This window comes from Anomaloglossus baeobatrachus, chromosome 5 (assembly GCF_048569485.1).
Source record: "Anomaloglossus baeobatrachus isolate aAnoBae1 chromosome 5, aAnoBae1.hap1, whole genome shotgun sequence".
NCBI lineage: Eukaryota > Metazoa > Chordata > Amphibia > Anura > Aromobatidae > Anomaloglossus > Anomaloglossus baeobatrachus.
The window spans coordinates 65756990-65778121 of record NC_134357.1 but is presented as its reverse complement, the minus strand read 5'-3'; the positions used below and the strand labels follow the sequence as shown (position 1 = coordinate 65778121).

At 45.4% G+C, this 21132-nt stretch overlaps 1 protein-coding gene across 2 annotated transcripts in view; it reads right to left on the bottom strand.

Moving 5' to 3' along the window:
* EXOC6 (exocyst complex component 6) overlaps window positions 1–21132 on the bottom strand; it is a 364846-nt gene that overhangs the window by 189601 nt on the left and 154113 nt on the right. For both annotated transcript variants that reach the window (XM_075348570.1, XM_075348571.1), the window contains exons 9-12: window positions 18149–18232; window positions 18005–18051; window positions 15936–16056; window positions 3702–3773 (exon numbers count right to left, since the gene is read on the bottom strand). In XM_075348570.1, the coding sequence (XP_075204685.1) occupies window positions 3702–3773; window positions 15936–16056; window positions 18005–18051; window positions 18149–18232 (324 nt within the window). The remainder of the gene's footprint in view (window positions 1–3701; window positions 3774–15935; window positions 16057–18004; window positions 18052–18148; window positions 18233–21132) is intronic.

The window sequence follows — 21132 nt, the reverse complement described above, 5'->3', positions numbered from 1 at the left end:
CCTAGTTCGGGTGGCTGAGGTGCGGCAGCAGAGAGGGAGCGTGAGAGAGTGGGATAGAGGTCCGACCCACGAGAGGCCCAGACTCACGGCCATACGGACCGAGACTAGGGAAGAGTACAGAGTTGTGCATGGAAGAGAAAGGCCACAAATTACCAAACTGGATCCAGCCTCTGACCTGCCCAGGAAGTGACCGGAGTCTCTGATGGCGACGACCAGCACCCGGGCTGCGATACCACCTGAGCCAGTAAATAATGTGACTGGAACCCGCACCTGGTGACTCTGTGAGTAACTGCCGCCGCCCTGCGCTCCGGCGCTTCCGTGGACTGCCGCCCCCGTTCTCACCAACCCTTGGGGTACCTTGCTCCACCCGTGGGGAGCGATACCATCCCGGCTGCACATAACACCTGACCCGGAGAGAAACTGTGCAGTGGCGGCTAGTTCCTGGCCGCATACCGCGAGTGGCGCAGCAAAGCATCCCCATTCCCCATCCAGTACTGCCCCTGGGAGAGGACTAGACGCATTAAGGATTGGCGGCGGAGGAGGCCGAGACCCCAGTCACCGGTGCAACCAGTGACACGCTTCCCAGGGGCCCGTCACTCTCCTTCCATCCCCATCTGTATTGGACACTTGTCCGTTTGCTGTTCTTATTTAACATGTAGCCGACGGGGTCACGGAGTAGGGTCAGGCCAGTCACAGCTACCCCAAGGAACCACTGGCCCGGTGACAAGTACCCTAAGGCCCTGAGGACGCTACATTCCTCTTCCTGTCTCCTATGTCTGCCTCCCCTTCTCACTCTCCTGTATCTGGCTGCAGCAGCAGGGGCTTCACTCCTCATTGCCTTCAGGACACAAAGATTAAGTCCCACCCATGTGTTAAGACCTGCCCCTGCGGATCAGCAGGAAGTTAAAGGGGTATTCCCATCTCCAAGATCCTATCCTAATATGTGGCAGGTGTAATAATAATAATAATAATAATAATAATATTAGCAAATACCTCCAATTAGAAATGTAGTATAGTTCTTCTGATTCACTATGTCACTTACCTCATGTTCAGGGCATTGCAGGACCTTAGGTATAATGTAGCGGCAGAGATCCTGATTCCAGTAATGTGTCACTTACTAGGCTGCTTAGTGTAGCTTTGATAAGATCAAAGTTTAGCAGTGGTAGATTATCATTACGGGACTACTTGGCGTGCTGCAGGTAGTCCAGTATATTCATGATCTCTGTATAACTGCTAAATCTGCAGCAGAGAAAACACTGATTTTATCAAAATGATAGAAAACAGCTCAGAAAGTGACACATTGCTGGAATCAGGGTTTCTGTCTCTACCTTATGCTGCTCTCAGATGGGGAGCAAAATCCTGGTGACAGATTCCCTTTAATGCCACTGGCTGATTAGTGTACATGGATCTTTAGAAAGGAGAACTCAAATGTTTCAATCACCCCCCAGACATTGAATACAGCAGTGCATGTGATAGACTGCTGCTCTAGTACAACTTCTCCTTCTACAGTGGAGCGATGTGCACCCCCGCTCTAATGATGGGTGGGGGTCCTAACAATCAGCCATTTGTCACTTATCCTGTGTGCGAACATACGTGTACAGGAGCATTAGCTGATCATTATGTGCCTTCAGTTATCTATCACCTCTGCAGTTCGGGACACGGCGTCCACTTTCTATGCAGACTTCTAAGCACAATCCGGGCCAGAATCACAAATAATAATTTGAAAAAAAGCTTCTAACACAGAAAAAATGTCATCGCTGTAACAAAGACGACCTTAATGTGTATAATTTGTCACAATCAATATGGCACAGAAGTGACAAAACTTTCAAGAAACCTAAAACCAACCGTGGAAGAAATGATTTTTCCGAAGTAACACAGAGCGCAGATCCCCAGATTACGCTTCAAGAACCCGCTCATGTTTTAGTTTTTTTTCTCTGGTTCTCCTTTTCTTTCAAGAGATATAAATGTCCGCCTATACAGCAGTATGAGCGCTTGTTTTTTTTCAGGACAAGTTTTAGTTTTAATTTTAAAGGGTGTTTTACACACGATATCGCTAACGATATATCGTCGGGGTCACAGTGTTGGTAGCGACATCGCAACGTGTGACTAAAAGGAGCAACGATCAACGATCGCAAAAACATCAAAAATCGTTGATCGTTGACACGTCGCTCCTTTTCATAATATCGTTGGTGGTGCATGCCGCTGGTTGTTCGTCGTTCCCGCGGCATCACACATCGCTATGTGTGACACCACAGAAACGACGAACATCATCCTACCTGCGTCCACCGGAAAGGAGGAAGGAAGGAGGTGGGTGGCATGTTCCGGCCGCTCATCTCCTCCCCTCCTCTACTATTGGGCAGCTGTTTTGTGACGTCGCTGTGACGCCGAACGACCCTCCCCCTTGAAGGAGGGATTGTTCGGCAGCAACAGCAACGTCGCTGAACAGGTATATGCGTGTGACACTGCCGTAGCGATATTGTTCGCTACAGCAGCAATCACCAAATGTCGCACGAACAACGGGGGCGGGTGCTATCGCTCGCGACATCGCTAGCAATTGCTAGCGATGTCGCAGTGTGTAAAGCACCCTTTAGTGTTGTGAAAATTGTTAAAACCAAAAAAAATCAAAAAACAAGATTCTTCCACCCTTGTATTTTACATTCTGTTTTGCACCGTTCACTGTGCGGTGTGATTCCTCAGGGCAATATGATTAACATGATACCAAACTTGTAGTTTTCTTTATATTTTAGTAGTTAAACCATATAAAATAAAAAGTTCACTTTTTTTATCTCGACATTTTCTGAGACCTGCAACATTTTTTTTCTGCCTGTGAACCTGCGTGAAGGCTTGTTTTCTGAATGGTGTGCTGGTACTTTTATTGGCACCATTTTGCGCTATTTAGGTCACTAGTGATGTTTTTTTATGGAAAACGTTCATGCTTATACTGTGACCACAAAAACTGCAAAACTGGTCTTTCAATTTTTTCTTACATTGTTTACCATACGTCTTGTAATCTCTGCTTCTACAGGTGGATAACACTTGACAACAGGCAGCAGACAGCAAGATAAATGGAAGGGAGACACTTAGTGGCTGACACATGGATGGGATCAAATAAGAGCGCGGTGTCTGAAAGTATAGTATAGTGAACATTTAAATGAGATCATTCCCTCTGCCTGCGGACACCACTAGGAGGAGCTCTGTGAAGAAACACCAATATACCTCCCATTGAGCTCCATTATACACTACGCTCCTTGGCATAGAACTTTGGTCCTAAATACAAACCATATTAAATGATGGAAATTGGCTTCAAGGGCTTATTACGCAGCGAGGCACTGACGGACTGAAGGCGCTGGACTCTACTCTCCCCGTCAGTCCCATAGACAATGAATGGAGCAGTGATGCCCAATGTGAGACCAATGCTCTATTGAAATAAGGAAATCCACAACCATGTTCTCGGGACACAAGTCCCAGCAATTTGACCCCCCCCAAGCAAGAAACAGCAACTTATGATCTATTCGGCATACAGGTAATAACCTAAATTTATGCCCCAACCTCTTGTTAAGTGAAACTTTAGAAAGGATTAAGGCTCCAAATCACATCTGACACATTCCCTCATCTGAGCGACGCTAGAGGTGGTCTCATTAGTATCCAAGGCTGGTGTCAGACATTAGGACTGTGAGTACAGGAGCCATGATGACACTGACCTGCAGAGTATCGGCGAACACCACAATCAGATTCTTCAGCTCCAGCACCAGATCGGGGTCAGTGCAGTACGACTGCGAAGAGAAAGAAAGTGTTAAGGGCATTCCCAACCCCGGTCACCCTGGACTCTCCATACACAGGAGCTCTTGCGCAATCAATCGCTCATATGTTCTCTACGAAAAAGCCATTGCCAGACTCTTCTGATGGAGGCTAATTACTCGGTAAAAAAAAGGATAAGCAGTCCAAAATCGGAAATGTTGTCTCCTTTTCTCCCCGATATCACCTGTGGAGGGAGAGGCGGTGCCGCCATACCCATTAATCAGTCGACCAAGCCCCTATGTCTCAAATGTCAAACTCTATGTGGAGACTATGTGGGGCCCATTATTCTGTATGGATTGCTAAGTGGGGCCCATTATTCTGTATGGAGGGCTATGTGGGGTCCATTATTCTGTATGGAGGGCTATGTGGAGCCTATTATTCTGTATGGATTGCTAAGTGGGGCCCATTATTCTGTATGGAGGACTATGTGGGGTCCATTATTCTGTATGGAGGGCTATGTGGGGCCCATTATTCTGTATGGAGGACTATGTGTGGCCCATTATTCTGTATGGAGGACTATGTGGGGTCCATTATTCTGTATGGATTGCTAAGTGGGGCCCATTATTCTGTATGGAGGACTATGTGGAGCCTATTATTCTGTATGGATTGCTAAGTGGGGCCCATTATTCTGTATGGAGGACTATGTGGAGCCTATTATTCTGTATGGATTGCTAAGTGGGGCCCATTATTCTGTATGGAGGACTATGTGGGGTCCATTATTCTGTATGGAGGGCAATATGGGGCCCATTATTCTGTATGGAGGGCAATATGGGGCCCATTATTCTGTATGGAGGAGTATGTGGGGCCATTATTCTGTATGGATTGCTAAGTGGGGCCCATTATTCTGTATGGAGGGCTATGTGGAGCCTATTATTCTGTATGGATTGCTAAGTGGGGCCCATTATTCTGTATGGAGGACTATGTGGGGTCCATTATTCTGTATGGAGGGCAATATGGGGCCCATTATTCTGTATGGAGGGCAATATGGGGCCCATTATTCTGTATGGAGGAGTATGTGGGGCCATTATTCTGTATGGATTGCTAAGTGGGGCCCATTATTCTGTATGGAGGGCTATGTGGAGCCTATTATTCTGTATGGATTGCTAAGTGGGGCCCATTATTCTGTATGGAGGGCTAAGTGGGGCCCATTATTCTGTATGGAGGGCTAAGTGGGGCCCATTATTCTGTATGGAGGACTATGTGGGGCCCATTATTCTGTATGGAGGGCTATGTGGGGCCCATTATTCTGTATGGAGGTCTATGTGGGGCCCATTATTCTGTATGGAGGACTATGTGGGGCCCATTATTCTGTATGGAGGGCTATGTGGGGCCAATTATTCTGTATGGAGGGCTATGTGGGGCCCATTATTCTGTATGGAGGGCTAAGTGGGGCCCATTATTCTGTATGGAGGGCTAAGTGGGGCCCATTATTCTGTATGGAGGACTATGTAGGGTCCATTATTCTGTATGGAGGACTATGTGGGGCCCATTATTCTGTATGGAGGGCTAAGTGGGGCCCATTATTCTGTATGGAGGGCTAAGTGGGGCCCATTATTCTGTATGGAGGACTATGTGGGGCCCATTATTCTGTATGGAGGGCTATATGGGGCCCATTATTCTGTATGGAGGTCTATGTGGGGCCCATTATTCTGTATGGAGGACTATGTGGGGCCCATTATTCTGTATGGAGGGCTATGTGGGGCCAATTATTCTGTATGGAGGGCTATGTGGGGCCCATTATTCTGTATGGAGGGCTAAGTGGGGCCCATTATTCTGTATGGAGGGCTAAGTGGGGCCCATTATTCTGTATGGAGGACTATGTAGGGTCCATTATTCTGTATGGAGGACTATGTGGGGCCCATTATTCTGTATGGAGGGCTAAGTGGGGCCCATTATTCTGTATGGAGGACTATGTGGAGCAGATTATTCTGTATGGAGGGCTATGTGGGGCCCATTATTCTGTATGGAGGGCTAAGTGGGGCCCATTATTCTGTATGGTGGGCTAAGTGGGGCCAATTATTCTGTATGGAGGACTATGTGGGGCCCATTATTCTGTATGGAGGCTAACGTGGACCACATTATTCTGTATGGTGGGCTAAGTGGGGCCAATCATTCTGTATGGAGGACTATGTGTGGCACATTATTCTGTATGGAGGGCTATGTGTGGCACATTATTCTGTATGGAGGGCTATGTGTGGCACATTATTCTGTATGGAGGGCTATGTGTGGCACATTATTCTGTATGGAGGGCTATGTGTGGCACATTATTCTGTATGGAGGGCTATGTGTGGCACATTATTCTGTATGGAGGACTATGTGTGGCACATTATTCTGTATGGAGGACTAGTAAGTGGGGCCCATTATTCTGTATGGAGGATTATGTAGGGCCCATTATTCTGTATGGAGGACTATGACATAAGCTAAATGATTCATGGGACCCAAATCCAGAAGCCGCATCATTAGTCTTTGGCTGCCAACCAGAGCCCTGCAGGCCTCCTCTCCTGCTTAGTGGGTCATTGTTGTAGCATGATGTCATACCAGGCCTACTAATAAGAGGCGGCGCTGGTAGGTAAGAAGAGGTTTAATGGGCAGGTTCAAATGGCTCTGGTCTACAGACTACCAGTGCGCTGCTGGACTAGAGTCCAACAAATCATTTGGCTCCATTCTAGTTGGAACCCCAGTAATCAATAAGTGATGATATATCCTACAGATATGCTGTTATTTCTCAAAAAAAAGTGCTCATACACCTTTAGTTGCTATTGGCCAAATACTGCATCAGCCGAGAGCTGATCCTCAGCAACTGACTTATACACATAAATGCTCAGTTAAGTTGATCATGGAAGTGCTTTCAAAAGGGTAGGGGAGAAAGGCAGGGCCAAACATTTCACATGACCTGTTGGAAGAGAAATGTGAGACCCCATACACATAAGATCGTTGGCCAGTCCCGCTGAAATCAGCTGTGATCAGTTACAAGTCACAGGCCCAGCTGATCCTTTTTCTTGCATCCATCTAAATCAGAAGAGTGTTTAATGTGGCAGCTCATGAACAGCATTGTGTATGAAGGGGGCTGGCTGACTGTGTATGTCAATAGCTAAGTCAAATCTCATCTAGATCACCATTGTCATAGAATGGGGTTGGCTTCACTATATAAATGGGAATTCAGCCAGCCCCCTCCAAACACCGATCCAGTCACATGCTGTCCTCCATCAGATATAAACAAGAAGACTGTGGTTTATAGTTGGCCATCAGGCACCTTTATTATATGGAGATAAGGTATGCACACCAGTGACTATGCAAGGGGAATACATGGAATAGCAGAAACTGCTGTGTGAATACTGACATGAAAAATTCAATAGCTATATGTAAGAGTGAAATGTGAAAAATGGAACCTGCATTACTGCCATGAACATATGAATAAAGAGAAATTTAGCTATTGAATTGATCAATGCAACAGAGCCCCAACACTACGCCAAAGTATTTCTCTACGTTGGGGTCCCTAGCTTGTGTGTGTCCTCTCATGCAGTTAAAAAACTTACCGTGTATGGGAAGCTGAGACCCAGGCTATATATACGTATCATGTGGATTGGCAATAGATGTGAGTGGGGTGGGTTCACAAACGAAAAACTACTAACAAATAAGGAATAACGTTTGGAACACCATTCTAAGTCTGAACTTTAGGTTTTTGCACCCAGTTCAGACATAGAATGGAGTTCCAAACGTTATTCCTTATTTGTTAGTAGTTTTTCGTTTGTGAACCCACCCCACTCACACCTATTGCCAATCCACATTATACGCATATATAGCCTGGGTCTCAGCTTCCCATACACGGTAAGTTTTTTAACTGCATGAGAGGACACACACAAGCTAGGGACCCCAACGTAGAGAAATACTTTGGCGTAGTGTTGGGGCTCTTCTGCATTGATCAATTCAATAGCTAAATTTCTCTTTATTCATATGTTCATGGCAGTAATGCAGGTTCCATTTTTCATATTTCATTCTTACATATAGCTATTGAATTTTTCAAGTCAGTATTCACACAGCAGTTTCTGCTATTTCATGTATTCCCCTTGCATAGTCACTGGTGTGCATACCTTATCTCCATATAGTGATGTTTTTTTAGGTTTTTGCACCCAGTTCAGACATAGAATGGAGTTCCAAACGTTATTCCTTATTTATCAGGCACCTTTATGACATGCTCTATATTAGTAAATTGCATAAGTAATTTAAGCTGATTTAACACCATTGTTTTATCTTAGCTGGAAACCCCCCTAACTGCTATATCATCAATAAATCTAATTAGATGTATGGCTGGCGCCCAACAGGGGTAATAATAGAGAAATGACACATTTTTCATGGTGTATACTCTTAAAGGAAATCTGTCGCCGGGTTTTTGTCACCTAATCTAAGAGCAGCATAATGTAGGGGCAGAGATCCTGATTCCAGCAATGTATCACTTACTGGGCTGCTCAGTGTGGTTTTGATAAAATCAATGTTTAGCAGAGGTAGATTATCATTAAAGGACTACTTGGCATGCTGCAGGTAGTTGAGCATATTCATGAGTTCTGTATAACTGCTAGATCTGCAGCAGAGAAAACACTGATTTTATCAAAATGACAGCAAACAGCTCAGTAAGTGGCACATTGCTGGAATCAGGGTCTCTGTCTCTACAGTATGCTGCTCTCAGATGCTTGCTGTAAGTTATTAGAAAACAAATCAGTAGGAGATTATCACTATAGATCAGTGGTTCCCAAACTCCAGTCCTCATGACCCCCAACAGGTCATATTTTCAGGATTTCCTTAATATAGCACTGGTGATGCCTTGATAATGATTCCATCACCTGTTCAATAGTAAGGAGATCCTGAAAACATGACTTGTTGGGGGCCATGAGGACTGAAGTTTGGGAAACGCTGCCATAGATCTAATAAACCCCACCCCCACCACTGATTGGCTGCTTCATGTGTGCATAGGCAGAATGCTGCCAATCAGTGATGTGGGCCGCATTTAGAGAACTGGTAGATCTACAGCAGATAAAAGTTTTTCATCAAAACTGCAGTACCTAGTAAAGTAAGTGACACATTGCTGGAATCAGGATCTCTGCCCCTGCATTATGCTGCTCTTAGATGGGCCGGCAAAAATCTGGTTTGAGATTCCCTTTAAGATGAATCACAGCCCACAATGGCTAGCCTTGTTTGCAGGCAGCGGGAACAAGTGCGATAAAATAAAAAAGGAATGAAGATGAATTGCGCAGTATGAATTAGACGGCAGCGGAGGCTTATCTCTCCTATTTCAGACAATTTATTGCTTGGCTCAATTCCATCTTCTTCAAAGAGGTGTAAAATTGCACAGAAAATAAAGTGACGGGATAGGGCTGAACAATGCACGCTGCTGAGATCCGCAGAGAGTCCCGAGTATAGAAACCTTCACGTCTTACACAGGCACAGGAGGTAATAATACTCCCAACGATACTTGTAATTGCGCAAATCTCTGCCAAGACACAAAATAAAAGCCGGCGTCCTGGTGCATCTGAATAAGAACAGTGCCGAGGGCTGGAGAACAGAGAATGCTTCCAGGACTGACCCATCTCCAGACCATACTTTAATACGATGGCCTCCTTAACCTCATAAAGACTCGGGAATTTTTCCCTTTTGCTCTTTCTTTTCTTTATTTTTTCTTCCCTTGTTCCTCGAACCATAACCTTTTCAATTTCCCTTCTATATTACCGTCTGAGGGCTTCCGTTTTGTTTTTTTTGCAGGACAATATGTAATTTTGAATGACATCACTCATTTTCGAACACAATATAGTGGAAAAAGTGTGGTGAAATTGCAAAAAACCTGCAATTTTGCCATTTTTTTTTGAGGGGGGAGTTGTGTTAAGGCCATGTGCGGACGTTTTAAACTGCACTGCGTCCATGACAAGCTGCATGCTTTTGCTTCCCCAGCCATGTCTATGAGACATCAGAATTTCCACGCTTTTTTTTTTTACAGCATTTTATTTGTCAAAAATTTGAGAAATCTTCGACAAAAAAAAGCAGCACGTTTATTCTTTTTGTGTTTTTGTCACATTTTGTCACCCATTGAAATCAATGAGGTGTGTCAAAACGCAAGAAAAATGTTAGCTGTGAGTTTGCACCGCGTTTTTGATCCATGTTTTGTGAACAAAAACGCAGGTCACCCACATTGTGCCAGGATAAATTCATTCTCTCTTTCTCTCTCTCGAAGTGCTACATACTCACCGATCACCTGCGCAGCGCGGCGGTCACACTGCTCCTGCTGCCTTTTATTCTTCTTCCAGAGCCGCTCATTAGGCTCATACATATTCACTGCTTCTCCCGACCACCGGCGTCTGTGATTGATTGACGCGCCCCCACATTGAGTGACAGCTGTCAGACTGCAATCAATCACAGACGCCAGTGGGTGGGTCCATAGCGTACAGTAAAATAAATAAATAATTTAAAAAAAACGATGTGCGGTTCCACTCAATTTTGATACCCAGTCAAGATAAAGCCCCATAGCTGGGGGCTGGTATGCTCAGACTGGGGAGTTCTATGGTTATTAGGCTCTCCCCAGCCTAAAAATATCAGCCAGCAGCTTCCCAGAATTGCTGCATCCATTAGATGTGACAGTCCTAGCACTTTACCCAGCTCTTCCCGATTGCCCTGGTGCGGTGGCAATCGGGTTAATAAGGAGATAATAAAAGACCATAGCTGCCACTATGTCCTAGATTAGTGATAGCAGGCATCTATGAGACACCCCCCATCATTAATCTGTAAGTGAAAGAAAATCCTTTATTTGAAATAAAAAACAAAAAGCACCCTCTTTCACCACTTTATTATCACCAATAACACCCCTGCAGGTCTGACGTAATCCACACGAGGTCCCACGACACTTTCAGCACTGCTACATCTGACGCTCACAGTGAGCTCCATAAAACAAGACTGCCCGCTGTGAACTACACGCAGCAACTGAAATGAGCCGCCCGGTCAGTGGTGACGTCACTCAGGTTAGCCACGACCACATCTAGAGTCCTCCACCCGTGACAGCAAATCACCCGAGTGACTGAAGTGAGCAGCGCGATCAACGGTGAAGTCACTCAGGTGATTTGCGGTCCAACTGTGACCGCAAATCAGGCCACAACTGAAGTGAGCTGCAGGTGGAGGACTCACCTGAGTGAGGTCACCGCTGATCACGTGGCTCACATCAGTTGCAGCCTGAACCTCACAGCGGTGAACTCGTGACATAACTTCCGCAACAGACGCCATACTGCGGGCCCGCAGCTGTGACGTCAGGGGTTCACCCGAGTTCATTCTGATCATGTGGCTCTGTCTGTACTCACAGCGGGCAGTCATGCTCTATGACGCTCGCTGTGACAGGACAGGGATGTAGCAGAGCTGAATTATTGTGGCACCTCGTGTGGATTACTTTGGACTTACAGGAGTGTTTGGGGGTTAATAAAGAGGTGAAAAAGGGGGCTTTTAGTATTTTAATCCAAATAAAGGATTTTTGGGGGGTTTGTGTTTTATTTACTTTCACTTATAAATTAGTTATAAGGGCGGGGTCTCATAGACAACTGCCATCACTAATCTGGGAATAAAGGGGGCTTTACACGCAGCGACATCGCTAGCGATGTCGCTCGTGAAAGCACACGCCCCCGTCATTTGTGCGTCACGGGCAAATCACTGCCCGTGGCGCATAATATCGCTAGTACCCGTCACACATACTTACCTTCCTAGCGACGTCGCTGTGGGCGGCCAACAGCCTCTTTTCTAAGGGAGCGGTTCGTGCGGCGTCACAGCGACGTCACACGGCAGGCATCCAATAGAAGCGGAGGGGAGGAGAGCTGCCGCATGAAAGGCACGCCCACCTCATTGCCGGAGGACGCAGGTACGGTGTTGTTCGTCGTTCGTGGGGTGTCACACATAGCGATGTGTGCTGCCTCAGGAACGACGAACAACCTGCATCCTAAACGAGCAACATTTGGGAAATGGATGACGTGTCAACAATCAACGATTTGGTGAGAATTTTGCATCGTTAGCAGTCGCTCGTACGTGTCACACGCAACAACGTCGCTAACGAGGCCGGATGTGCGTCACGAATTTCGTGAACCCAATGACATCTCGTTAGCGATGTCGTTGCGTGTAACAAGGCCTTTAATGGCAGTTGTGGGCTGACACTAATGCCTTATTACCCCGATTGCCATTGCACCAGGGCAACGGGAAGAGCTGGGTCCAGCGCCAGAATTGGTGCATCTTATGGATGCGCCACTTCTGGGGCGGCTGTGGGCTGCTATTGTTAGGCTGAAAAGGGCCAAATAACCATGGCCCTTACCACCCTAATTATATCAGCTCCCAGTTGTCTGCTGTACCTTGGCTGGTTTTAGAAAAATGGGGGGAACCCCACGTCATTATTTTTTTTTATTTATTGATTTATTTTGTTTTAATAAATCAAATAAATTAAAAAAAAAGCGTGGGATCCCCTCTATTTTTCATAACCAGCCAAGGTACAGCAGACAGCTGAGGGTTGCAGCCTGCAGCTGCTGTTCCTGTGCTGGATATGAAAAATGGGGAGATCCCACGTCATTTTTTTACCCTCAAAAAATTTAGATCTGTTTTTTCCTTTCAGTGTTCAAGGTAAAGTTGATATGATTTCACACTTTGATAGATCGCTATGTTTTGTACACGACCATAATATGTTTATTTTTTTAACCTTTTTTTCATTTCTTTCAAAATCTCCTGCTTTCCATCACACAGCCACAGTATTAAAGGTCATTTTCTCATCTCTATAACATGATGGCAGATTGCTGGGATTTGCTGTCACTCTATGATCAAATGGAATCTCCCAATTTGCTGAGAATGAAGGGTATAAAAGGGAGGCCGGTATGGATCACAGAAGTGATGTAAAACTGGATGTCCATTCTGGTACTTATAGTGCCACGAGTCTTGTATCAGGGCCAGGTTTTACAGGTAGCTGGAGAGATGGGCAGGTCTGACTATCCACAAATCTCCATCCATGGGAGTGTCTCATCTGGTAAGTTGGAGACTGACACATGGTCATCGTGAGGGGACTGTGATGTCTCTAGGAAGGAATCCTCTGAGAAAGGAGGATTTGCTTGTCCTGACCGGGACTGAGAGAGGTTGTGAAGCCTCTCGGAGGGATTCTCTGAAGGAAGAGGGGTGTTCGCTTCGTCTGACTGGGTCGGTATATGGAGGTTTGATACACCTCTGGAAGATACCTCAGGAGAAGGGTTTGCATATGTATCGGGGTCAGTTAGTGGAGGCGGACATAGCTCCACTAGGATACTAGAGAAGTGTATCTGAACCTTAGCGGGTGTACCGCGAGGGTAATGCACTTGAAAACCGTGTTTTTGTTTCAGCCAAAAGAAAGCTTGTGTTATATTTGCAACAGTGTGGTATATGTGATGTGAATAAACCGGTTTGGACTTTTCAATTAAAAGTGTTCCTGTTGCTACTTTGAGAAGAAAGCAGAGTGAGAAACCCCATCACAAGGGGTAGCACTGCACTTTTTATTCCTGCAGAGCAGCACTCCGTCCACTCACAGTGCAAGGGACCGCAGTCTGACTGTATACAAGTGCACAGTGTTTTTTGAGTCTTGCACCCTGTTCACACCATTGGTGTTCCAGACATACATTCTTTAGTTAGTATGCACTTTTTGTCTGAGAACCCTGCCCCACCCACAGCCATTTGTTTTACTTCACATATATAGCTTGGTCCTTTGCTTCCCATACAGAGCAAGTTTTTTTAACTGCAGGTGAGGTTACATATAGGCTAGGGAACCCAAAAATAGAGATTACCATGGCGTGGTTTTGGGGCTCTTTTGCATTAATCAATACAATGGCTAAACATCTCTTATATTCCTATTATTCATAGCAGGTATGCATATTCCATTTTTCATGTATTTTCACTTTTTCAAATAGTCCATTGTATTTTTCAGTCTAGAATTCCCATAGCAGTTCTGCTTTTCATCATTCCCATATACATTGTGACTTGTGTGCAGCTCTTTATCCTATTGTATAGTTATGTTTTTGAGTCTTGCACCCTGTTCACACCATTGGTGTTCCAGACATACATTCTTTAGTTGACTGTATACAAGTGGACTGAGCGAGGCTGCGCTCATGCATATAGCATACTTGTGGTCCCGTGACTGCCCAGTCTCACCGCCAGCACCGCAGAGCCCTGACCGCACACGCTATGGGGATTCACAAATCTGCGATCTGTAGACTTTCGTGCCAAACCTGGACAACCCCTTAAAGATTACTGTGGACCAAACACGGCCATTATGACAAAATCGTAAAACCATCTTAGGGCATGTGCCCACGGGAGCTTGTTTCTGTGGACTTTGCCGTGGAAAACCTGCGGACTTTTCTGGATTTTCCAGATAAATCCGCAGGTTTTAGCATGTACAGACACTCCCCATGTTATCCTATGGGACAAGGGGAGTGTCTGTGTCCACGCTGCGGAAAGTGCAGCTGCGGAACAAGGTGCGGATGTCCCGCAGCCGCACGTAACTGCATGTCAATTATTCCTGCGGAATTACCTGCGGAATTCCCGGCCCTCCGCTATGGAGATAGAGGCCGGGACGTCCGCAGGTAATTCGCATGCAAGTCCGCAGGTTTACCGCAGCTATACCGCTGGAATCCCGCAGCTAAAAATAGCTGCGGATGACTGCGGGCAGCTGCGGGAAACATGCGGCCGTACCTGCGGATACATCCGCAGCTACAAACTCCCGTGGGCACATAGCCTTAGGGCGTGATAACACATTGAGCTTTTGCCACCTTTATTTTCTGTGCTTTTGTTGCTGCAGAAACAAAATGGCAGAGTGAATGAGATTTCTGAAGTCTCATGCACCTGCTGCTTATTATTTCTTTGCAGATTATAACCTTCATATCTGCAGCAGGTCAATTCCTCCAGCGTTTTTGCTACGTTTTCACTCATTCAAATGAATGTTGAAAACAATGGATGCAAAAACGAGTATATTGCACAGTGTTTTTCGGCCAACACTCTGGTCTTTGTAGCAGAAAAATCTGCAGCAAAAACCAAATGAGTGCACATGCCCTTAGGCTATGTGACCACGGGACTCTGTACACGCGGATTTTGCCGCGGAAAACCTGCGGATTTATCTGGGTTTTCTAGATAAATCCGCAGGTTTTAGCAAGTACAGACACTCCCCATGTTATCCTATGGGACATGGGAAGTGTTGTGTCCATGCTGCGGTATGTGCGGCTGCGGAATATGCTGCGGATGTCCCGCAGCCGCACATAACTGCCTGTCAATAATTCCTGGGGAAATACCTGCGGAAATCCCGGCCCTCCACTATGGAGATAGAGGCCGGGACTTCCACAGGTCAGTCGCACGAATGTCCGCAGGTTTACCGCAGATAGTTTGCTGGAATCGCGCAGCTATGTATAGCTGCGGATTCCGGGGATCAGCTGCAGGAAACCTGCAGACGTACCTACGGATATATCCGCAGGTACAGAGTCCCGTGGGCACATAGCCTTAAGGTTTACCCTGACACTCCCTGATGGTTAAAGAGTGATTGGGCAGTTGGATTTCAACATGCACGATCCTTTTGTTCTTAGATTTGCCATCAACATCGCTTGAAGTCATCGATAATCACATGCCAGAAACTTGGCAATTTGATGGTAATGGCTGTACCTACCAATCCTACTACCTATATACAACATATCAGTTCTTGGTAGTAGGACAAGGATAATTAAGCAGCATGAATGGTGCGGTCTCCAGTAAAGGTGACTTGACCAAGGTGGTTTTTGAGCGTGGGTATTTGACATGATAATTAGGAAGTATATCCTGGTGGTGCACTCAGCACTGAACTAATGAAGAGGTCAGATGAGACTAATGAGGACAGATTGCAATAATAACAGCAGATTAACTCTGCATATGCTGAAGTGCAGGACTAGGGGCTGCGTTTTGAGGGTCCAGTCAGTTGTAAATCAGAAGGATTATGCAAATGGCGACTCACAGCCTGAGTCTTCAGGGAGGGAACAAAAGCCTGGCAGGCCTCCTACCTCTAATTACAAAGAAATCACAATGGCGGAGGAGTCATTTCTCACTTTGACATGATCCTGCTCAGAGCTCAGGACCTGGGTATCCTCCTTACTCACCGAGTGTGTGCGGAGGGCAGCGATGATCTTGGATTGCGCCATGGTCCACAGCTCCGTCGTGTAGGTTCCTGTTACCAAACCTTGTGTTACGTGTAAAATGTGATCTTCTACTACGAAAAACCTAAAGCGAGAAGAACGCCATGATCAACACATAGGCAAAAGAGAAGACAGGTCCGGCTGCAAGAAGACTTCTAACAGGAGATCCTCGGAGGTGGATCCCCTTCTGGATTTATGTATAATATGCAGATATGACATGGGTAGATATGGATTAACTAAAAGGATTTTTCCAGGTTTTTAAAGGGTTATTCCCATTTTTACAAATGGACATTGTCGGATAGAGCTCATAAAAACAAACACTTTTGCAATTTACTGCTTATTAAAATTTGCAATCGTTCTTGAGGTATTAACATTTTTCTCTTGTTTACATCTTGTTGCCTAGGAGACCGCCAACTGCTGTTGTCTAGATTTTAAGCACTGCGCTAAAGCGAGACAGGATGAAGAGATAACAGCGCGCCCCGGCGATCCAGGTCAGTTTCAAAACACTGCTCACAAGCTCGAGTCAAATCTTTTGCTGTCTAGCAGCATTGGTCGGTCTCCAAGGCAACGAACTATAAATAAATAAAGAACTCTTAATATCTCAAGAACAGAAGAAAATTTGAATAAGTAGTAAATTGGGTAATTGCTTGTATTTACAAGCTCTGTCCGATAACATCAATTTATAAAGTTGGCCCTAACCCTTTAAGTTATCCCTTATTGTAAGATAAGGAATATCCTTTATTCACTGGAGGGGGTCAGACCTCTGAGGTCTCTGGTGACCCTGAGAACAGGGATCTGGACAGGATTAAAAATTAACAGCGCATCCCAGCCATCCATGTCAGCTTCAAAACATTGCTCAATACAAATGTTTTGCTGTCTAGCAGCATTGGTCGGTCTCCAAGGCAACGAACTATAAATAAACAAAAAAACAATATCTCAAGAACGGATGGAAAATTTTTAATAAGAAGTAAATTGCAAAATTGCTTGTATTTACAATCTCTATCCGACAACATCCATTTATGAAGACGGCCGTAACCCTTTAAGTTACCCCCTATCAGTAAGGCCCCCTTCACACGAACGTGAAAAAACCAAACCGTTTTTTCACGAACGTATTAAAGGGGTGGTTTGCTCCCTGTGTGCCGTGTTTGTGGCACATGCGTGTTCTCCGTGTGTTATACGTAATAACACACGGAGAACGGATATTCCCGCCTTACCTGATTCTTCCGGAACTGTCTGTGCTGCTGAATGACAGTGCCCGGCACAGGCCATGTCCCGCTGATGCTGCTTCCGGCCCCCAGTGAAGAAGATGCGTTGTTCAAATTCACTGGGTGTCGGATGCAGGTGACAGCCGCGGCAGAGACTGCAGGGCTAGTGGAGGGGAGTTTATTTTTATTTTTACAATGACACGTGTGGTTCTCCGGCGCGTGTCACGTGGGACCGCATCCACACTACATCCGTGTGGTACGTGTGCGGGCCGCGTGACACCCGTGCTGCCGGAGAAAATTGGACATGCCTCCGTATGGAGCACACGGGCTCAAGTCTGCTCCACACGGAGGCATGGGCCAACGGCTGAACACGTGCGTGCACATAAACCCATTGATTTTAATGGGTATACGTGTGCCCGTGTCTCCGGTACACGCAAGAACGGACCTAGCACATACCGGAGGCACGTGTGTGTGAAGGGGGCCTAAGATAGGGAATATCCATTATTCGCTAGATAGGGTCAGACCACTGAGGTCTCTGGTGACCCTGAGAATAGGGATCTGTAAAGCCTGAAACTAATGTAGAGGGCACCGGGCACCACACCACCCTATATTTATTCTCTATGGGACTGCTGGAGATCACCGAGGACAAGACATCCGGATGGATAATTACAATATGAGCGTTTTCCTGCAAAATGTTTGAAGCCTCAATATAATTATACCCGATTTCAAGAAGACTTGTCAAAATATTTTATTTATTTCCATTTTTGGCGGAGTTTTACCAGTCTCGCCTTTCACCAGATGCCTCTTCTCCTCCACATGAGAACTCACCCTACAATCTGGCTGAAGTATTTCCTATATCCTTCCACCGTCTCGTGCTGTAACAGAAGGAAGAGAGAAGACAGAAGCGATATTTAACGTCTCCATCTGGAGCTCACAAACACTTCATTTGAATCTGTGGAAACCTGTAGTTACCATGTTTGCCTGGGGCTGCAGGACTAATCGAGCCTGTTTTCTGCGCTGTTTTCGATAGTAATTTTCAAAGACTTCTTTATCGCCCTAAAATCAAGAAAAGCAAATCTGGTCACTAGATCAGGACGACGTTTTGTATTGCTGGTATAACATAACTTATCAGACCGTATCTTTGACACCAGATACATTTATTTTACTTTATGCTTTATTATGTTAACCCCTTCACACCCAGGCAATTTTTCATTTTTTGTTTTTTCCTCCCCTTCTTTAAAAAGCCATAACTTTTTTTTTTGTGTTTTTCAGTCAATATTGCCATAGGAGAGCTTGTTTTTTTTTGTGGGACGAGTTGTACATTTGAATGAAACCAAATAGTGTACTGGGAAATGGGGGAAAAAAATCCAAATGCGGTGACATTTTAGAATTGTTATTGGGGTCTTTTATATACCACGTTCACTATAAGGTAAAACTTACATATCATTATTATGCCTCTCGTCGGTACGAGTTCATAGATACCAAACATGTGTACTTTTACTTTTATCTTAGGGGTAAGAAAAATTCAGAAGTTTATCCACAAAAAGAATAGCGCTTTTGTCACCATTTTCTGACTCCCGTAGCGTTCTCATTTTTCAGGTTTTGGGGTCAGTGATGGCTTATTTTTTGCGTCTTGAGCTGACGTTTTTAATTATACCATTTTTCCATATATGTGACATTTTAATCGCCTGTTATTGCATTTTACTGCAATGTTGCGGCGACCAAAAGAACTTAATTTTGGCATCTGGAATTGTTTTTATCACTACGCCGTGTACCAGTCTGATTAATTGATTTTCTATTTTAATAGATTGGGCATTTCTCAACGGGGCGGTACCAAATATGTGTATTTTTTTATTGTTTTATTTTCAATGGGGCAAAAGGGGGGTGATTTGAACTTTTGTTTTTTTTAATTTTTTCATATTTTTTAAAACTTTTTTTTTTTACTTTTTTTTATTAATTTTACTAGTTCCCCTGAGGGACTTTATCACTGTACCATCCGATCGCTTGTGCTCATCAGAGAGATGTTACAGCATCACTTTGGTCAGCGAAAATGCAGCGTTCCTGTGAGAGGCGGCGCTCTGTTGGCTCTCACTGGAAATAGGTCATGCTAGTGTCATGGGTCATCAATGGAACCCATGCTATCATGGCAACACCATGGCACCCCGTCATTCCCGCTGTGGCCATTTAAATCGTGCTGTCAGATTTTGACAGCGAGTTCTAAGTGGTTGGCAAGTGCGGGAGGGTACCTGTTAGCCACACTCATCTGCTGATTGGATCAGCAAACATGTACAGGGTTTACCGCAGGCTCACCGCCAGAGTCACACAACTTAGTCCAAGGTCATGAAGGGGTTAAAGGCATGATGAAGGTGATTATCAAGAGATAACTGTTTGTCACACTAAGTTTTGAACAAACTTCGCCGACTGTCATGGCAACGTTAGGCTCTGTTCAGTGTGCAGATTCTGACACTCCGCCTGATGGTTTTCTGGTGTCTGGGATCAACAAAGGCAGACTCAGGCACCGACCTGCTGTGTGCTAATTCATAGATAGGCTAGCAAAATTTAATCTCTGCTGGTCTGCTTGTTCCTTTAATAACATATTGTGAGGAGGCCTATCGCATCTGCTCCCCTCCTATTTATGCAGGTTGAAACCTTCCATCCATGCCAGCTATAGTTTATTTTATGTTGATTTGTGAGGTGTGGTGTCCCAAACTTACTTGTGAAAGTTGTGCACTTTGCATGTAAAAAATAAAACTAGCCTATGGGTAGTTCACTAACATTGAAGTCCCTGACACCCCTTAAAATCAGCTTTATTTCTGTACTGTCATGTATAGGATTGTACAATAGTGGAATTTGAAGAGTAAGATGCATATATTAGTAATATAAATGGGGTTTTCCAGTTATGTAAAACCCCTGTTCCAAGGCTGCAGGTTGTTTTAAAAACAAAAAAGCTGTACTCACCCTCAGCAGGTCCACTGCTAAATCTCCCCTACTGCTGTGTTTTTTTTATGGTTGGCAGCATTGACGTTAGATATATGGCGCTGCAGCCAATCAGCTCAACAACTGAGCAGCATGTGCAGTCTTCTCAAGCAGAGCTACTAATCTCATGGGTTGATTTGCTGTCCTGTTATCGGGAAAATGTGCACGCAGAACGTTCTTCACACAATTTGCGATGTGAAGAGGTGGTCCATCATGCATGAAGGTGGTTGTCTGAAGACACTGCCGCTGGTGGAATTGCGGAACGACCACTGTCTCCAGCATTGTCTGGTATCTCGCTGCTGTCATGGAACAGGTAGCAACCCCAGTTGGCCGCCTCATTTCTTTGTAAAAGAATGATCCGAGGATGAATGATGAGGTGAAGCCACACCAAATGGTTACCTTTGGCGAATGCAGCAGAACCCCCTCAACCACATGCAGATTTTCAGTAGCCCATATGCGACAGTTTTGTGTGTTCTCCATTCCATTCAGGTAAAAATGCGCTTCGTCACACCACAGAACAGTGCATGGCCAATTGCCATCCACTTCCACTCTCGCCAGAAACATGAATGCAAATGTCACGTGGGTATCATTGTCACAAGGAAGAAGTTGTTGATGATGGCTAATTTTGTATGGGTATGCCCGCAAGACCTTTCGGAGAACTTTCCACACTGTGCTGTACGGGAGTCCCAATTGCCTGGAAACACCGCGTGCACTACTGTTCCCGGCAGGGTTGTTCGCGCCCTGTTCCATGACAGCAGTGGCCATGTCCTCCAAAACCTCTCTGCTTACCGGTCGTCCCCGCGCCCTGGCTGATCACTCAGTAACCCTGTTGCCTGAAAACATGTCATCATCTGTCTCAGCGAATTGACAGCCATTGGACCGCTGTAACGCCTGCCTGGATCCACAGACTCAGGTGGGATGTAATGGACAGGCTAGAGGGAAGCCACTCACCAAGCAGGACCCCCAGAACCCTGAAACCC